The 17715-nt window shown below is 46.2% G+C and overlaps 2 protein-coding genes across 8 annotated transcripts in view; one reads left to right on the top strand and one right to left on the bottom strand.

The window, feature by feature from the left end:
- Positions 1 to 9878, top strand: part of CDC42BPA (CDC42 binding protein kinase alpha) — a 189448-nt gene extending 179570 nt beyond the window's left edge. For all 6 annotated transcript variants that reach the window (XM_037405883.1, XM_037405880.1, XM_037405879.1 and 3 more), the window contains 3 exons: positions 2549 to 2666; positions 3668 to 3825; positions 5003 to 9878. In XM_037405883.1, the coding sequence (XP_037261780.1) occupies positions 2549 to 2666; positions 3668 to 3825; positions 5003 to 5134 (408 nt within the window). In that variant the 3' untranslated portion in view covers positions 5135 to 9878. The remainder of the gene's footprint in view (positions 1 to 2548; positions 2667 to 3667; positions 3826 to 5002) is intronic.
- A 3212-nt stretch (positions 9879 to 13090) lies between these two features.
- COQ8A (coenzyme Q8A) overlaps positions 13091 to 17715 on the bottom strand; it is a 46127-nt gene continuing 41502 nt past the window's right edge. For both annotated transcript variants that reach the window (XM_037405884.1, XM_037405885.1), the window contains exons 12-15: positions 16688 to 16795; positions 15884 to 15949; positions 15081 to 15167; positions 13091 to 14497 (exon numbers count right to left, since the gene is read on the bottom strand). In XM_037405884.1, the coding sequence (XP_037261781.1) occupies positions 14204 to 14497; positions 15081 to 15167; positions 15884 to 15949; positions 16688 to 16795 (555 nt within the window). In that variant the 3' untranslated portion in view covers positions 13091 to 14203. The remainder of the gene's footprint in view (positions 14498 to 15080; positions 15168 to 15883; positions 15950 to 16687; positions 16796 to 17715) is intronic.

The following is a 17715-nucleotide window of genomic DNA, read 5'->3' as shown; positions in this document are numbered from 1 at the left end:
TTTTCCTGCTAGGATTTGAGTTGTTGCTCTAAATGAGGGGTTTTTGTCTCTCTTCAAGTAAAGCAAGCTCAGGTTTCTTTCCCACCCCCACCCCCCCCACCCCCCTTTAACTTGCTGCATTTTGCTGCTTTATAACTACTGCTAATAACTGCCATTTATTTTTCTTTGAATCCCCCTTTCTGCATCATGTGCATATCACTTCCAGAGGTTTTGGTCCAAAATGCCAGGGTCTCTGGCATGTGCTTATTTTATTTTAGAATGAAGAACAATGAAAGATTCGCTTTGTGGATAAACTTTCTACAAGGAATTACATGGACTTTGCAAACTGAGATAATGAAAAATAATCATCATTAGAATACACTGTTAAAATAAATGAGTCTTATTCATGCACCCACCCGTTCCCTCCTCCCCCTGATGCCTGTATGTTGTCTGCTCAGTCACTGTTAAGGAGGCTAATTGCCGTATCATTAAAAATAATTGTTCTTTGCAAAATGAACCATTATAGGTTTCTGTAAGTATAAAAGATCTTGCAACGCCAGTGTGCTAACCACAGTGCACACACTTTTGCGGTGTGCTGGGCTTTCCTTTGTTTCTCAAAACACAGCAGTAACTTACTCCTCAGCCTGTTAGTTCCTTTGCGTAGTGTCAGGGGAGCCTCCACCGCTTATGCACAGGATGCTCTGCTCTTACCTGTAACTCAAGATTGTTTATTGCATGGTGAAGAACACAGGAGCCAAAAATTTAGTATTTTGTACTAAAAAGTAGGTTGACTGTTCACATGGGAAGAAAAGGGGGAGGGAGGGGAGGTAAGCAAGAGAAAGCAGTATGATCTCACAAATTATTTAAGATGCTTTTTTTAAGCCTTTAGACATGACTCCTTATTGAGAATAGTGCAGCAACGGATGAGGGGAAAATTGAACAGGGTTTATACATCGGTAAGGTCTCCGATTCGCTTTTGGTGGTGTTTGAGAGAGATCAGGAAGGAAGGAGGGAAAATTTTAATTCTTTCTTGTTTATTGCATGTTAAAAGCCATTTCTGGCCCAGTAGGGGAATGAGAAGGAAAAGGCTGACTGTAAGAGCAAAGGGGTCTGTTATAACGATGACTCTAAGGATCGTTGTGAGACTGGATTTGACAGAGGAGGTTGGTAACAACTATCTAATAAAGTCTGAACTGTATAAAATCTGTTCGTTACAAAGCCTCTGTGTAATTACCCATTTTAAAATACAGATAGAGAAATGGGTAGTATCTGAGGGTGTCTGAGAATGCCCTTGTGGGAGGTAGAATCTTTGTTCCAGTCTGAAATTTCCGTAGCATCCTAGCTTAAAAAGGCATTACAATTGCAACTGGTTTATGTGTGGCTACTTTATCTCAGAGTGAGGATGGGGAAATAATTAAATTTCAATAGGAAGAAATTAAGAGTTAATGCAGTGGGGGTGGGGGTGTAGAGTGGAGATAAAAGTGGAGATAAGGAGTCAGAGCTACCTGCAGTTCTTCTCATATTCCGCATCTGTAAAAGTCCCCTAAATCTAATTCTAGTTAATTCTATTGATTAATAGTGTAAATCATGTCAGGAGCAGGATGAAGTCTCATGTTTAGCCAGAGACAAAATGATGCACGTGGGCATTAGAAGGTTGCTCTGGGCCAAGAGGCCAGCTCACACACAGAGAGATGGGCTAAATCAGCTGAGAAGCTTTTTCCCTTAAGGTCAGCTGTAAGTTAACAGAAGCAGAAATAAAATCTCCCAGAACTCACTTCAAAGTATTCTTCTCCCTTCTTTTAAGGACAACTTATGTTTAAGGAACTACCATATCCAAGTAGAGAAACTGTGTTTTATCTCTTCCCTCAGTAAAGCACCACTTCAGTCGAGTAACTTACCGATTTAGAAAATCACACTGGACTGGAACTCTCAGGATGGAAATCAGGAGCGATAATCAAAATACATAGACAAACAGTGGGGTGTGCTCTGGTCATCCTCTTCGAGCAGGCTGGAAACAGGCCGATTCTCACTTTGGCTCAACTGGTGTAGGTCTGGAGTAATGATGTTAATACCTTTGGAATTCCAAAAGTAATTGAAATACAGATTAATCCACTATGTGTTCATAACTCTGCAGGCATTCGGCATTAACATGGTTATGGTATAAAGTTGCAGGGCACAAGTGATGGCATCAAAGAGAGAAATTTTAGTAAGAACCTTGGAAGCTTGTGTTGAGAAAGTACACGTTATGCAATGTAACCTGAATATATCTATAGCAGTTTAACTAGGCTGGCAAACCATCCTTTCAAGGAAACGCTTGAATTATTAGACATACTCTTTCAGTCGTCTGCATCCGTCCATGTAATTCAGCACTTCACGATCGTGTTGTGTGTGCTTCCGGTCTCTGCACTAAACTGCAGAATATTATTTTGCAAATTTTGCTGCCCTGCTGCCCAGATAATTCAGCTCTGGTAAGGTTGGGGGTTTAATGTGTTTTGGGGCTTTACTTAATAACATCCAAGGTTGAGCCAGCAGTCAATAAGGAAACGTGTCATGTGTGTCTGCATTGCAGAATCTTCGGCCTCAGGAAAGTCGGACTGTATTCAGTGGCTCTGTCAGTATCCCATCGATCACAAAATCCCGCACAGAACCAGGACGATCGATGAGCGCAAGCAGCGGGTTAGCAGCACGTAAGCAAACAGAACTGTGTTGCTTTGGGGTCTGTACACAAGTCTTTTAGGGAAGGGGCTAGGACCTGTGTTTGCTTCCATCCGTACTGCCACTAGGCAGGGTTTTCAGAAGTGACTGCTGAGGGCAAGCGCAGTATTTTAATCTCGCTTTCCAGAACAGCCCACCCGTAAGCAGCTAGTGCTTTTTGGGTCCCACATTTGTAATTTGTCAAATTGTTAAAACTGACGTTAGAAATAAAATCAGATTTGAATAAAAAAAATAGCCCTTGGCACTACTTTGCTGCTGCTGAAGTGTTTCAAATCAGTGGCAAGTTGTTCACACGAGCTCCATGGTTATTAACTTTGTTGCTGAACAGCGCAGAGCTCTCGATGCCTCTCTTGCTGCTAGTGCAGCGAGAAAGCGATAGAGGCTGGCTGCTGGTATGGGAGAGTTGCATGTGTTGGAAACGCCTTGCCTTGGCGTGCCAGTAAGCGCAGTGGCCTGCGTTGAGACCAGGCAAGTGACTAAACAAGGGACCACGAGAAAACAGAGGCAAGACGGGTGTCCCAGCTCCTCTTGGTGTTTTCCCTTCCTGTGGCACACACTGTGTTTGCTGCACATTGCCAACTGCTTGCAGAAAGCGTGTGCGTCCGCTATAGTCTGTACCGGCCGGTACCACCCACCTAATTCCCTGGGAAAGGGGCCACTGGAACTAGGCTGCCACCACAGCAGTTTCTGCAGCTGGGGGAACCATTCTGCAGTGGGAACACGGTGACTGTGTCTGTGCTGGGTGAAGCGTGCAATGCTGGCACGTATGCTGGCAAGGGGGAGACCAGAGAATCCCTAGGGAAAACCGCAGCTGGCAGCAGACAAGATAAAAGCCCCTGTAGCCTGCAAGCCATGAGCTGAGCATCTTGGGACATGCTGAAGGAAAGCAGAACTAACCAGCGAAACAGCTAACGTATTTCCCGTACGTTGAGTGCGTACCTGTAACACAGTTTCATTCTTCTGCATGTTTTAGGATCGTCGGCACAGAATGGCAGTGCTTTGCGGAGGGAATTCTCAGGAGGTAGCTATGGAGCAAAGCGTCAACCTATGGCATCGCCCTCAGACGGTTCCTTATCCTCTGGTGGCCTGGACCAAGGCAGCGATGCACCAACAAGGGATTACGAACGAGAGGTGAGCAGCAGGAGAAAGAGGAAAAAATTTCAAGTGTGTTGATAAAGATGAGAACGTTAAATTCTGGCATGGGTTTGGCTACAAGTTTGGGAGTCGTCAGGCTATCCTGACAAAAAACTTCCGTCAAACTGTGTCAGCTCTGGTTCTGGTATTTAACATGCAGAAGATGCTCTCTGCGCTCCTTACCTGGAGATACGTGGGTAACGAGGCTCCCAAAAATACTGGCTCAGTAGAGTAACAGCTTGATAGTGACCTGCGACAGCTTGAGGTAGCGATATTCCTTGTGCCCTTTATTTGCAAAGACTCCTAAGCTTTCTTGGCAACCATTTCCAAGGAGACATTTTGTACTTAGAGTGCCTGAAGTTAACAAGGTAGTTTAAGAATTAACATATAATAATTTCATTTAGAGGAGAAACTGGATTTAATAGTTGGTGTTCTGTGCAGAAAAACTGTCATTGCGATAGGGCTGCAGTCCTGCCCAGCCCTAAACACAGCCCCTCCAACCAAGAATATTTTATGTGGGAGGGTTCAATCTGAAGTTGGCCAGCAAAACTTCCCCAGCCCATTTTCTTACCGAGGAGTGAGAAAATTAGAGGTCACACAAGTTTTTCATGGTACTGAATATATCCTTCCAGTCGAAGCTGAAAGGCAGCTGTCAACCCAAACTCAAGCTCAGGCATAGTTGCGTTCTACTCTGGAAGATCCAGCTGGAGTAATTTGATAGGATGCTTTGAATTAATGTCCTGGGAGTGACATAGAAGAGGCAGTTGTGATGAAGCCCGTACTACAAAGAGTTCTTAGTTTAGTGCAGGAGCATCTCAGATGACAGTCTGTGAAAAGGCAGGAGCCATTGAAGCTTCACAAGCAGCCCGAAGCTGCACACTCTGCTGACGAGAGGCCCTTGGCCACAGGCAGGCTGCAAGAATCCTGCAGGTGCTGTGTCCTTATGTCAATGTCTGTTACGCCTGCTGAAAGCAGAGTGATCTGACCACTTACTCAGAAGTCTCCCCAGACCAGGAAATTCTGAGGGGAGAGCGGGGGTGGAAGTCTCACTGGTTTTGGACGAGCAAAACAAGCGGAGGCCTGTGAATCCAGTCACCTGTTGCTCAGACGCCCTCAGTCACTCTCAGACTTGCTGTGCTGTTACTGACCGGTGCTCTGTGTCTTTGCACTGCAGGACTCTGACTCTCCGAGACACTCTACTGCATCAAACAGCTCCAACCTCAGCAGCCCTCCCAGCCCGGTTTCTCCTCACAAGACCAAGAGCCTCTCCCTGGAGAGCTCTGACCACGTGAGTTGGGACTCATGAACTGCTTCAGCACTCAGATCTGACATCACAGCAGCTTGCTGTCCCCATGGCTGTCCCCTGCACTTGTTCCAGTTCTCACCTTCATCATCCTAACCCTCCCCATTCCCTGTCTGAAAGTGATCTGGGAGTGGGGTGCAGAGGAAGGTAAAAGCTGGTCATCTTCAGCACCGTTCGGCACTGCCTCACCCTCCCTTCCCCAGATTTGACAGAAGCAAACGAGCAAAGCTAGGGTGTTGGTAAATACCAGATGCTGTAGATTTGTATTAGTATTGGTTTCATTTTTGTGGTTACAGCTGCTTCGTTTTTAAGGACATATTTATCCCACCCCCCTTCCACTTCTCAAAAAGTAGCTTAAGTAGACCAGACCAGTATCAAGAAGAGAAAATTCAGAGGGATTTTGTTTTCATGAAATAGCTCATTGTACTGTACAAAAGTAGCACAGAGACCCCTTCCCCTGCATGGGGAACGATCGGTATGTCAGAGGCACATAAAAGCTTTCAGCCACCACGTTTGAATGTCAATCTGATTGTCGCCAGCAAATCCTTATTGATTAAAATGATGCATATTTTACTACAGTACAGAGTTTAAATAAATACGCAGATGTTAGAGTAAAATACGTATGTATATATTCAAAGAAGAAAAACATTGTGTATGCAGCAGAAGATGGATGCTTATTTAAGAGAGCCTTTAATTTAAGATTTGTGTTGTCCCTGTTTTCATGCTCGATAATATACAGACTTGGAGGCCTGGCCTAAAACCTTTCGCGAGACAGATACTCCTTTTTGCGTAGCACTCGCTGCACTGCCGGGAGAGGTCCCTGCGGTGCTACCACAACATTTCTTTACTTCTGGCGGTAGCATAACTGAAGCTGCAATTCCTACTTTCGTGTTGATCCCCGTCCTTTGCAAAAATGACAGTTGGAAGGTGACCCCCTGCCCCGGCATCCAGGGGCACCAGTCAGCCGGGCGGCTGCCCTGGCTTCTCGTGTGCCAGCCGTGCGGCTGAGGAACTTGACGGCACGCGTCAGTAGAGGTCCTTCAGGCAGCAAGGGAGTTGAACGCAGCGGGATTTGGCAGGAAAACTCTTTCCCTGGGTCAGCCTTTGACCAGGTTGAACTCAGAAGGGAGCGGTCTGCCACGTCTCCGTGACCATCCCTAACCAGGAAACTCTTGTTACCAAATACCAGTTGCTAATGCACATCAGCCAAACGAGTGCCCTTAGCCCCCAGCTAGCCGCGGCTGGCTCTGCTGGCGCTGTAGCAACGACGAACCTTGAAGACTGACCTCACACTGTTCGTACCGTGGTAGTCGAAGATGCCTGGTCACCCGAGACTGCCACGCTGGCAAGGTTGGTTTTCCTCTCCCTCCCTACCCGTGCTGTGGGTTTGTGCAATTTGCAGTTGTTCCCGTGTGCTCACCTGCTGTTTGGTTCCAATAGCAGGCCAGGTTGGAGAGAGAAAGCATCGCGGTGGAAGACAAAACCCACTGAAGTTGCAAAAACAAATACAAAGCTGGTTACGTAGTCGACAGAATAAAGTGAGAGACTGATGTGCAAACGGATGGTAAGAGGAAAATGTCTCAGTTAGCAAGGCAGATGTGTTTTTCATTTGGGAGTGTGTTTAAATGAGTCTCTCTTCTCAGTAGTATCATTGCTGGCTTTATAGTACAACCACACTCAAACATGTAAGGGCTTTTTGTATTTAGAATACTGGGGTTTGTGGGTTTCAGGAACTTGTTACAGCTCTTACTAAACCATTCCGTATCCTTGCAGTCAGCAGTATCTAGTGTTTCACCCACATAGAGACGTTTGGAGTTTTCCCGTTTCTGTCTTCCCTAATAGAAGTTGTAGCTAAGCTCAAACCGTGTGCAGTAACTTTCAGGTATGACCTGAACGTGAAATAGGGAGCGAGACGCAGATCGTCTAATCCATTTAATCATGCTGGGTCTCCTAGATAAGATTTCTCTTTCACTCTGAATTGAGAGGCTTGTCCAAGTTTAAGCTCATTCAGTGTTATTTTGGGATGGGAATTCAAGAATTTTTTTTTTTTTTAGAAATCACCACACCAAAAGCCTGTCTCTCTCCTGTTTGGATTTTTCAGAGTAGCAAGCTGGTTGTGTTGTTTGTTTTCATTTCAAAGCTACTACTTTTGCAAGCCTGGTATTTAATATTAAAAGCTTTAGAAAACAGCTAAGCACTTGAAATTAATTCCTCCCAGAAAAGTTTTCCATTTTTGAGGGACAGATAGGCAGGGCGTTATTGGCATTATTAAAATTCCACATCAGCTACTTTTTAAAGGCTGCATATTGCTTCAAGTATAGCCACTGCTTTTTCCCCACAATTCCCTCCTTTTGGTGAAGCATGTCCACACACTTTTCAAAGCCTTTGCATACTAGTTTTGTATTTACTGTATGTTGTATTTAAACATTAATCTTATTTTGATGTTGAGAGAAGGCAATTAAACGCAATCATTTAAGACAGAGCAGCCTGCGTGACAGTCCCCGGAGAGAGGGTCACAGGATCTTTTCTGTGGAATTTTTTTTTTTGCAGTTGAGCTAATGCTCTATCTGAAAATGGAATCCAAAGAGCCAAGACACAGCAAACGATTAAATTGAGTAAACCCCTGTGTTTACTCTGATATGGTGCCTGCAATCTCTTGATCTAAACCCCCTGACGTTCTCAGGCAGACGTAGGCCAGCTGTGTCCCAGAACTGAGCTCCAGAAGATGAGAGCTCCACAGGCCTACACTGTTGGTACACCACAATTTCCAAGCCTTGGCAGTCTCCTTTAGGATTACTCTAAATTATTTAATCTTTAGTTTGGTACTGTGCATTTTTATATGCATCTGTTCAAAAGAGAAACAGCAGCCGTTCTTCTCAGTTGAAAAGCAAATGACCACATTACCTATTTGAAAAGAGAAAAGTTGTCCTAGGACTTGAATAGTTTTGTATACTTGGGGACCATTTGATTATAAACCACACTTTTTTTTCTTTTGTTGGTGTGAACACTGAAAATATATGCATACTGTAGCTGAGCTTTTTAAATACTCATTGGGCTAGGAAAAGTAACTTGGTCATTTGAACTGTAAGACTCTTGACTGCTATCTCAAAGACAGTTGTCTCTTAACATTTGATGTTTGCATCTCTTCACAGTTAGAGGGCTGCGTTTGGTTCAGGGAGCTTAAAACCTCCCGGTGAGTTTTTGGCTGTAGCGTATGTTCTCTGTACATGGTATGTATCTTAGCTGATTTTTTCCTTTTGGCTGAGACTGAAGGTGTTTGCATTTTTGACACTGCTGAAACACACGGGCGGTTGGGGGTTTTGCATTTTTCTCTTTTGATGGCAACAAAGGATCTGAGTGGATTCAGGCAGCTACTGAGGATTCCAGGTTATAGAATGAAAAAGGTTTGGTAAATAGGTTTTCCCCTGCACGTGTGCGCACACCTATACGTGGCTTCCTTCCACATTTCATAAACCCCAAAGCAGGGTTGTAGTGCTCTCTTCTCTATTGCCTTTGGCCTGCAGAAGACAGCTGGTGGCCTCAAGAAGAAACATTCCTGAGGCTGTGTGAAGTAGTTGCTGCTTCTCCTCTCAGTTGCGGTGGCTTGATATAAATGTGCATTTTGCCCATTATAACAAGTTTCAAAACCGAGTTAGGAATGTTCTTTCTTTGGTTTGACTCTGATGAAATTAGAAGCCAGGCGTGGTGTTCTCAGGTATATGGCAGAGGGAAGCTAAGGGTCTTGTCATACCAAAAAAAAAAAGTCCAAAAAGTGTATTTGTAGCAACATAGTTTTAACCACACCTAGCCGGTTCAGAGCACGTCAGCCCTTCAGAACAAAACTGTTGGAGCATTAACACAGACACGGATTCTGGCACCATATTGTCTTGCACGGCCAGACCCTGAATGTCAGGACAAATGTGCTCTCAGGTGGAAGAAGGTTTTTTTCCATTTCACGCACACATGTTTAATTTTAAATGAGTACACTAAGGGTAAGATTTATTGCAGTGCAAGTACCCACACCTCCTGAGCCTTAGTCTGAGAATCTCTGGGAATCAGTGGCACATGGTAGCTTCTGCTGTGGTTTTTTTGTGAATAGGAATCGGTTCCACAGAGGAAATGGGACAGCTTTCTGCACTAACACAAACTGCACCCTTCCACATGCTTTGTTCACACTATTATTTGATAAACACCCCCAGAAACCACACTGCTGCAGGCTTTCCAGTCTGAATTCCAACTCTTTGTCTTTCATTCCAGCCGCAGCTCAGTACAACCTGTTTTCATTCTGCATTTAAGGAAGTCTCATCCACAGGGAAGAAATCCACAAACAAACCAGTGTTGGTATTTCAGAGCAATTATACCTGCCTTTTTATGTATGACAGTTTCATATCATTTATTTTTAAAATGTTTTTTAGGTTTTTCATTGTAATATTATTGTACAGTTTTGCATGGCATAGATGTAATCACTTTTTTGTTTTAGAGTATAAAAGCTGACAAGTGTGCGTGTGGGGGAAAGATTCTGCTTTTTGCCTCTTCTCACTATTTTGTTTAATGCCCTCAATGTTGTAGGGGACATTGTAAGAGATTCTCTGCTACAGAACAATGATGTAGATTCTTTTGCACAGAAATATTTAAGGTGGAGAAGTCAACAATGTAAAAATGACTTACCGCCAATATTTTATGTTGGTAACACACTTAATATTAACCTACTTTGATGTACTGCAATAAAACAGGGAACTGTTAGAAATGCAGATGTTTTGTCTTTTTTTCCTACCTCCCCCTGTTAAGCTTTGAGGAGGAAAGGGGAAGGGGAATAATGGTGTTCTTGCAGATAAAACCAGCATGTTGCAACACATCTGCACAAATAGATGGTAGGAAGAAAAGGAATGAGAAAATCAATTTAGCTCCAACAGCTTTCAGAAAAAGCTACAATTTTTTTGAAAATGCAAAGCCATCTACCTTATACTTCAGTATATCAGACTTCTTCAACTACAGTTTTCTTGACCTTTTTCTTAGGTCATCTGTTCTGTGTCAGTATTCATAGCCATTGTTTCTGTTGTTCCTCCCTCATTTAGTTCCACACCAAATGTTTCAGCTGTCCTGTTGTTAGAGGCTGGAGTCTGGATTCCTACTTATTTCAGAGCTACCAACATCGAATTGACTTTCACAGATCTTTAAGCACATCTCAAAATACCTGCGATGTTTTGCACGTGCCCTGATGCTTTCACATTGGCCACCGGTTCCTCACAACTCAGCCTGAGCTTTTCTCCATACCAGAGACTGCCTGGTGGGACATCTTCCTCTTCCCCCGTTACCCTTCTGGTAGAAGTCCCAGCTCCATCACACCCTGCTGCAGCAGGAACACGGGACTCTGCTGTTCCTGTGCCAGTGGTGCCAGCCTGGGTCTTCTCCTGTCACCAAGAGTGGCAGCAGTACCCTCCCCATGAGTCAGCGTGCTTCCCCCGTGATGGCCACAGGCCACCGTACCCCACAGCTGCCGATCCTCTCTCTCCTTCAGTCAAAATTCCCACCTTCTCAGCCCCTCACCCCAGCTTACGTGGATTTAAGCCCTTGGGTTCAACCCACCGCAGGTGTCTCCTGGCACATCTGTTTTCTGAGCTTGGACTTTTACAATCCGTGCTGTGTCTTTAATTTCCCATGGTTCCAGCTGCACCATCACAGCTGTGAAGGTCTTGGGAAAGGGGATTTCATTGTCAAGGGATTTGGACATCAGAAAAGCAGAAAGTAAAGTGCATGTTAGGCTTCCTGTTCTGCTCCTCAGCGTTCCTTTTCTGGTTTGGTGCAGCAGCCGGGTTGACTAAAGAAAGGAGGTAGGAAAAATCACCTACATCGCATGTAGCCCAAATTTTGATTCTTCAGAATGGAAAATCCCTGTCTTCAGAGAAGCAGATTTAACCTCCAGCTTGCCCTGTGGAACAAAACAGTTTTCTGCAGGAGGATTTTTCTAGAATAGAGAAGCATGCTGCAACAGAGAACTGGTCTCATCCTCAACCTATGTGTGTTGGTCAAGCAAATGCATTAGCTGGCACGGAGCAAGCAGCAGCGACCGAGTGTCCTCGCTCACTGCAAAGTGTCACGACTTCTCTTTGACTTGAAGCCAGAGCACAGTGTTTCTGGGTCACACTTTCTCCACAGCTGTTACACAAAAACATGCAATTCCTCAGAGAATCATTGTGGTTGGAAAAGCCCTTCAAGATCACAGAGTCCAACTGTTAACCCAGCACTGCCAAGCCCACCCCTGAACCACGTCCCTAAGTGCTACATCTACATGGCTTTTAAGCACCCCCAGGGATGGTGACTCAACTACTTCCCTGGGCAGCCTGTTCCAATACTTGACCACCCTTTGGATGAAGAAAATATTCCCAATACCCAATCCAAACCTCCCCTGGAGCAACTCGAGGCTGTTTCCTCTGGTCCTGTCACTTGTTACCTGGGAGAAGAGACGGACCCGCCCCCCCCCAGCCCCCTGCCAGGTGGTTGTGGAGAGTGATCAGGTCTCCCTGAGCCTCCTACTCTCCAGGCTAAACCACCTCATTCCCTCAGCTGGTCCTCATAGGACTTGCACTCTCTAGCCAGAGCTGTAGAAATTGTATAGAAAATGTATAGAACATACACAAAAGGCCAGGAGAACTGGGGACTGAGAGCTCTAATTAGCTCTCCTAATAAAGAAACATCTTACTTCTGCTAGTTGTTACAGTTGTTCTGCCTCAAATGTAAAACAACTCCATCATTGAGCTTGATGTTATTCTTAAACATACTGTCTCTCAAGGGACGGGAAATGTTTGCGGAGGCGCACACATTCCCCAGCACGGTATACAACAGAGCTGTGGTCCCACGAATGTACCAATCTCACCTAGTTGTGCTTCCCAGAAAAGCAAACTGTAACGCTCTTAGTTATTTTGCCTTCTTTAGGAGTTCTGTGAAAATACCGACTGTGAACCTTCACCTTCAGAAGTCTTGCTCACAAGCTCACCTAATCCAATTCCCTTGTCAGCTTTTTATACTTTGCTTTTTAACTTTTAACATAAACATTGAACATCTCAAACAATCCCACCCTATTCACAGCTGCAAGGTCTAGATCCAGACAAGAAAAAGTAAACTCTATCAGAACCCAAAACAACAAGGAAAGTTACTTTATCAGTGTACCAAGTTGAACAGCTTAATGCAAAACTATTACTTCACTGAACGGCAGAGTTCACCCTTCTCAAAGGGTTAGGAATAACCTGACCAGTACTTTTAGTTGAATTAAACAGTACTGCGTGTTTCCCAACTAGGTTTTAAATGAAGCAGTTTATGTGTTTATGGTCTTGGAAAAAAGGTAATAAAATACCCTGTTCTCCCATTTCTCAGAGGTCCCTCCTGATAGAGACTGTGTATTCACTTACCTGTTCTTTACCTCTGGCAGCATCAGCTGTCAGCATTTCTTATGTACAGAAGTTTAAGATGATACAACTTGAGCATTCCTGGGCTGAGTTACCCGAGTGGGACCAGCTGAGCCAGCCGCTAAGCGTCTGGCACGTGCCAGGTAAGGACATCTGCCTTACTAGCACCAGGTAAGCATCAACTCCCACAGCCACTCTTTCTTCACAAGTGGAGGAAAGGCAAAAAGACCTGTGTCCAGGAGACTGGTAACAGTGATTAAAACAAAGGAAAACAAGAAAACAAGTCAATTACCAGGGATTTTCATGGCCAGACAGATGTTCAGGCTGATGTCCTTCTGGTAAACTTGTCACCATCACTTAGCGCTAGTAACACAGCTGCACTGGAAAGACAAAGGAATAAAGTGGCAATAGGTAGATGGCTTTACAAGGGTAGTAGCAGTTCTTTGACCAAACAATGCAACAAGGAGCTTGGGAGCTTCTCCCGCTCGTCAGTTCCCACCACAGAGCAGGACAGGGTTCACCTGGCTATGCATTACCACACCAGAAGATGAAGAACTGCAGGCAGAAGGCCCACGGCACAAGCACTTTTTTATTGAAATCAGGAAGTCGTACAGGTACAGGCTTTGTACAAAAACCTAAGTAAATTTCCCAGCTTGACTCCAATAGTTCAAAACTGCATCTGGTTTTAAACGTGTGAAGTTTCAGCAAAAGCTTGAAATGCTCACGAGAGACGTTACGTGTTTGCCTGCCCTGATGCAAGTTCTGCATTACAGGAAGAGACACAAGTGGACTAGGCTCTTGGTTAGGAGTCCAGCAAGCAGCTGGTGTCAGCTGTAGCTCATCTAACTCACCCTCAGGAAAGCCGGTACCTACGAGGCAGTGCAGAATCCCACTAGACGTGCTCAGATACAGCTCTGTTGATTACGTGTTTTGATTCCCAGAACTGAGACTGGCTGTGAGTGTACGTGCTTAAAAGAGATTGGCACTCAGTTCTCAAATTTTTAAAACACTTCCTATGTTTAGCTCGCAAGCCAAAAAGAGGCAGAAAGCATAAAACTTCATTCTACATACACCCCACGCCCCCTTGGCGTTAAATCAATGTCAGCAAAATCGAGGAGGGTTCTTAGACTGCCACCACCTGACTTAGAAAAAGGGGGCCAGGGGGAGGTGCTGAAGGTGTCTGTTGTAGGGTACACCTCCGTATTTCATTCTGTAATTCACAGTACGAAAACTACTTGAATTCCACCTTAGCATGAAAGAGGGGAGGTTTTTATAAAACGATTTTTTTGGAGAATTACAAACAGGTTTCAATATTAAATTCTGCGCTTGTCCTCCTTCCCCCTACTCATTATAAAACCCAATCAATACGCAGCCACCATCACAATGTTAAAAATGCATTCAAGGTAGTCAGCTGGTGCCTTGAAACGGTACAAAAGCACTCGAGAAGACAGCTGCCTGCAAGCTGCAGACTGTACTGGCGGTCAGTGTAGGACAGACACAGCGCGAAAGAACAGCTCTGTCCTTGTGAAACACACTCTGCTTCTGGCACACAGGCTGCTGCGTCTCGGGAGGATGGAGAGCTGGGGTGCAACACACGGGAGGCTGGAACGCTCTCTGCAAGGCTCAGGCGAACTGCGCCCTCAGAACAAGGCGTGTTAGTTCATTCTTACTACTCCTCTGGCTTCTTGCCCCTACTGCTCCAGTATTTGCTATATGCCTCTTGGAACATGTTTTTGCAGGGAATTTTGGCCTTCAGTTTGGTGCAGATGAGGAAAGAACCCCCCATCTTCCGATGAAGAGAGTAGGTCTCCTCTGGTGGAGGGACAAGCCGATGCTTCAGCATAACGGGAATTAAACCATGGATCTTTTCAGTGGTGCTTTGGTTGCCAAAATCAAAAGGTTCCTCAGATGCAAATGCCTCTCCCAGGATGAGGACAGCATTTAAGTGGGCATCTTCCATTTCCTGCCCAAAAGGAAAGAGGCATAAACAACCCGAAAGGAAAGAGGCATAAACAACCCGAAAGGAAAGAGGCATAAACAACCCGAAAGGAAAGAGGCATAAACAACATCACTGGCCACGTTAACCCCAGGGAGGAAAAGGAGAAATGCTCACACGAACAGCAGCAGCTCAGAAGTACCTGGCTGTACCCACAACAAAGGTAAGCTCCAGCCCCCAGCAAGACTGACGAACGTTTGGTTAATACAGTTTCAAGCAACTAAACCTTCCAGAAGATCTGCCCTGTCATGAGATTTCAGCAGTCATCACCACCTGCAGGGTTTTGCTGGGGGAGAGGCGGACAGGCTGGGTTTGGGGCTAACTATCACCATTCCTGCTCCCACTCCCAAAAGGAAGTGAGAGAACAAAAGCCAAAACCTTTCTGGCCTCCTCCCCGCCCCCTCCCTTCTCAACAGGGCTTTCAGGCTGACATTGGCTTTTGCCACAACAAGAAATCTAGGAAAGTCCACAGACAGCCCTCCCCCCCTCCCCCCCCAAAAAAAAGCCTTGTTGATGGCCACAGCTAAAGGCAGACCCTTCTGCTCCATACCTTGACTTCATAGCCAGTGAGGAATTTCATTTCAATGGACTTCTTCAGGACTCTCTCTCTGTCCATGTCAGCAGCTGCCTTGATTACCTGAATAGGAGGAACACTTTCAGGAGAGCTAGTGGGTGACTCAAAAAAAGTAGCTGCAGGCACATGAGCTGCCCCCCCTCACTTCCTTGCCTCCACCCTCCCCTCCAGGGGTCCACATGTTAGCCCATTTAAGAGCTACTGGCAAAAAGATACAGCTGTTGGCTCTTGACAGCTCTTCCCAGTAGGGCTACACATAGCCCAGAGAATGTAAGGGGCATCAAAAAAGCTTCACAAATCAATCAGCCCCTCCCCCAAGGAAAGAGTAAAGCCAACCACGAGATGCTTTGGGTGATGGCTGCCTGCCCCTGCAGCTCAGCTTATCAAGTGCGGGATACGGTGATCACAGAACGCACTTGTGACCAGGTTTATCAGTCTAAGCAAGCTAGAACTCCCAGGAAGGGGCAGGGACAAGCAATTCCTGCATACCCTCACAGAGGAATCCCTGAATTCCGAGTGCTCTGACATGCTCTGCTGCCCGAGTCCCCTAGTAAGCAACATGACAGTTCTCCATGTTTGTCATGCAATTTGAACACCCAAACTGGGATAGCCAGAGGCTGGCAGGCCACATGCAGAAGGCTATGGCAAGGGACAGAGAAGTCTCTCTTGCCTCCAGCCCTGCTTCCCTCCGCACCCAAGTACAAAGTGATACAGCTGGGACATAAGCATAATTTTGCAAATTTTCTTAAGACCCCCAGGTGTAGCACTCCAGGACTCACCTCAATGTAGACATCTGTGAACTTCTCATCAAACCCTCGTGTTGCTCCGAAGTCCAGCAGGGCCACCTAGCAATGGACAGACCCATTTGTATGACAGTGTCAACCACTCCACTACAGCCTGACCTTAAGAATGTTCCTGATGCCTTCAGGGAGCTCAGCTGGGGGGAGAGCCTTTCCACTGCAGCTCAGCTTCCCCCCAGCCTCTTTATTCCCCAACAGCAGCACAAACATTTGCACTAGTACACGGCAGACGAGGCACGGCCTGTGCTCACGCTGTCACGCCTGCTCAGCTGGTAAACTCTGCTCAGGGTTTTGGTACAGGGACAGAGCAGCACAGAACTTTTGCCCAGCACTTTCTACCACAGACCTCAGGGATGAACAGCGGCTCCATTTGACCTGCATGGCACAAGCAAGCAGCCAAACCAACAAGCAGGACATTTGCAATTGCTACCTTATCTTCAGCACAGCGCAAGAACATTCAACTCAAGAGTCCTTGGTCAGGTGTGCCCTGGTAGAGCACTGCCAGCTAAAACTTCCTGCAGACCAGCTTCAAAACAGACCCCGAGGCTCAGGAAGTAGCTGTGACTGGATCTAAGGCCAAAGACAGGCAGCCAGCCACCATTACAGGAGCCCTGCTCACCTACTCGGACCAAGGGAGGACAAGTGGCAAAGGGACAGGTTTTGCTGTCCTACCTGCCCAAGGACAAGAATCTGAGAGAATCTCGGTAAGGGCTTATTAAACTGTGAGTGGGGAGTAACCAAAAGTTGGTGAAAGCCAACAGAATAGCAGCTAGTTGGACTTACCTTGTGCAACTGTGGGTCGTAGAAGAAGTTTGACCAGTTTGGGTCAGTCTGCATGTATCTGAACTCAAACAGCTCCCGCAGACACAGGACCAGAATGTTGTGACAGATCTTGAAAAGCAAGGAGAGAAAGCAGCAAGTCAGGAGGGCAGGAAACCCTATTCACGCGTGTAATTTACAGCAGGCATTAGCAAACAGGGAACGCATCACCACGCTGGCAGAAACTACCTGCTCCATGCTGCAAAACTCCTGAAGAGGCAAGGGAGCACCTCTCGGCAACTCCCAGCCCCACACCTGCCATGGGACATCCTTAGCAGACAGGGCAGATGCCATGCAAGTTCTACACCAGCCTGAGCTAGTTCCTGCCAGCCCCTGGATGTGCCTCCGGGGAGGCTGCTACCCTGGATCAGCAGCTGAGACCAGCAGGCTCCAGAGGTCATCCAGCTACACGCGTTCCTGCATCCTGGTCCTGCCTTTCACCTTCCCAGCTTTGACTACGCACTTGGTTGTTGCTTTGAAAGCAAAGGAACATCTTCACAGTGCAAAGAGGGATCCAGAAGCAAAGGTAGGGAAGGCCATTAGAGCATTACAGCCTACCCTGGTAGAAAATCCTACGGGACCTTGGCCAAGTGGAGCCAATGCAGCTCAGGGAAATAAGATGGGGTTTCCAGGGCATTTCAAGTTAAAGGCCCAAAGAAGCTAAAGAGTGTATGTTTGTAAAAGCTGCCAAACATACAGAGCTAGAACCAAACCGTTACTAAAAGGGGTCTTCACTGGATACACACACCTACCACATACTCCTCAGCCACCTCTTCCCCTGGGCTCAGCACTGACCCTTCCCAAGGGATGATCAGCAGACCCACACCTTGGGACCGACAGGCATGGGGAAGCAAGAGCAGCAGTCCCCGAAGAGCCCGCTGCCGAGTTCCATGTTACAGCAGAGCTCTTCTGTGAGGATAGGTAAGCTGGAGCCTGTTCAGCAGAACTGCCAGCCTCGCTACCCCTCTCCAGCTTCTGCAAAGCAGAGTGAA

Source organism: Falco rusticolus, chromosome 12, assembly GCF_015220075.1.
Source record: "Falco rusticolus isolate bFalRus1 chromosome 12, bFalRus1.pri, whole genome shotgun sequence".
Taxonomy (NCBI): domain Eukaryota; kingdom Metazoa; phylum Chordata; class Aves; order Falconiformes; family Falconidae; genus Falco; species Falco rusticolus.
The sequence above is the reverse complement of the archived record's forward strand: the minus strand, read 5'-3'. Positions and strand labels throughout refer to the sequence as shown.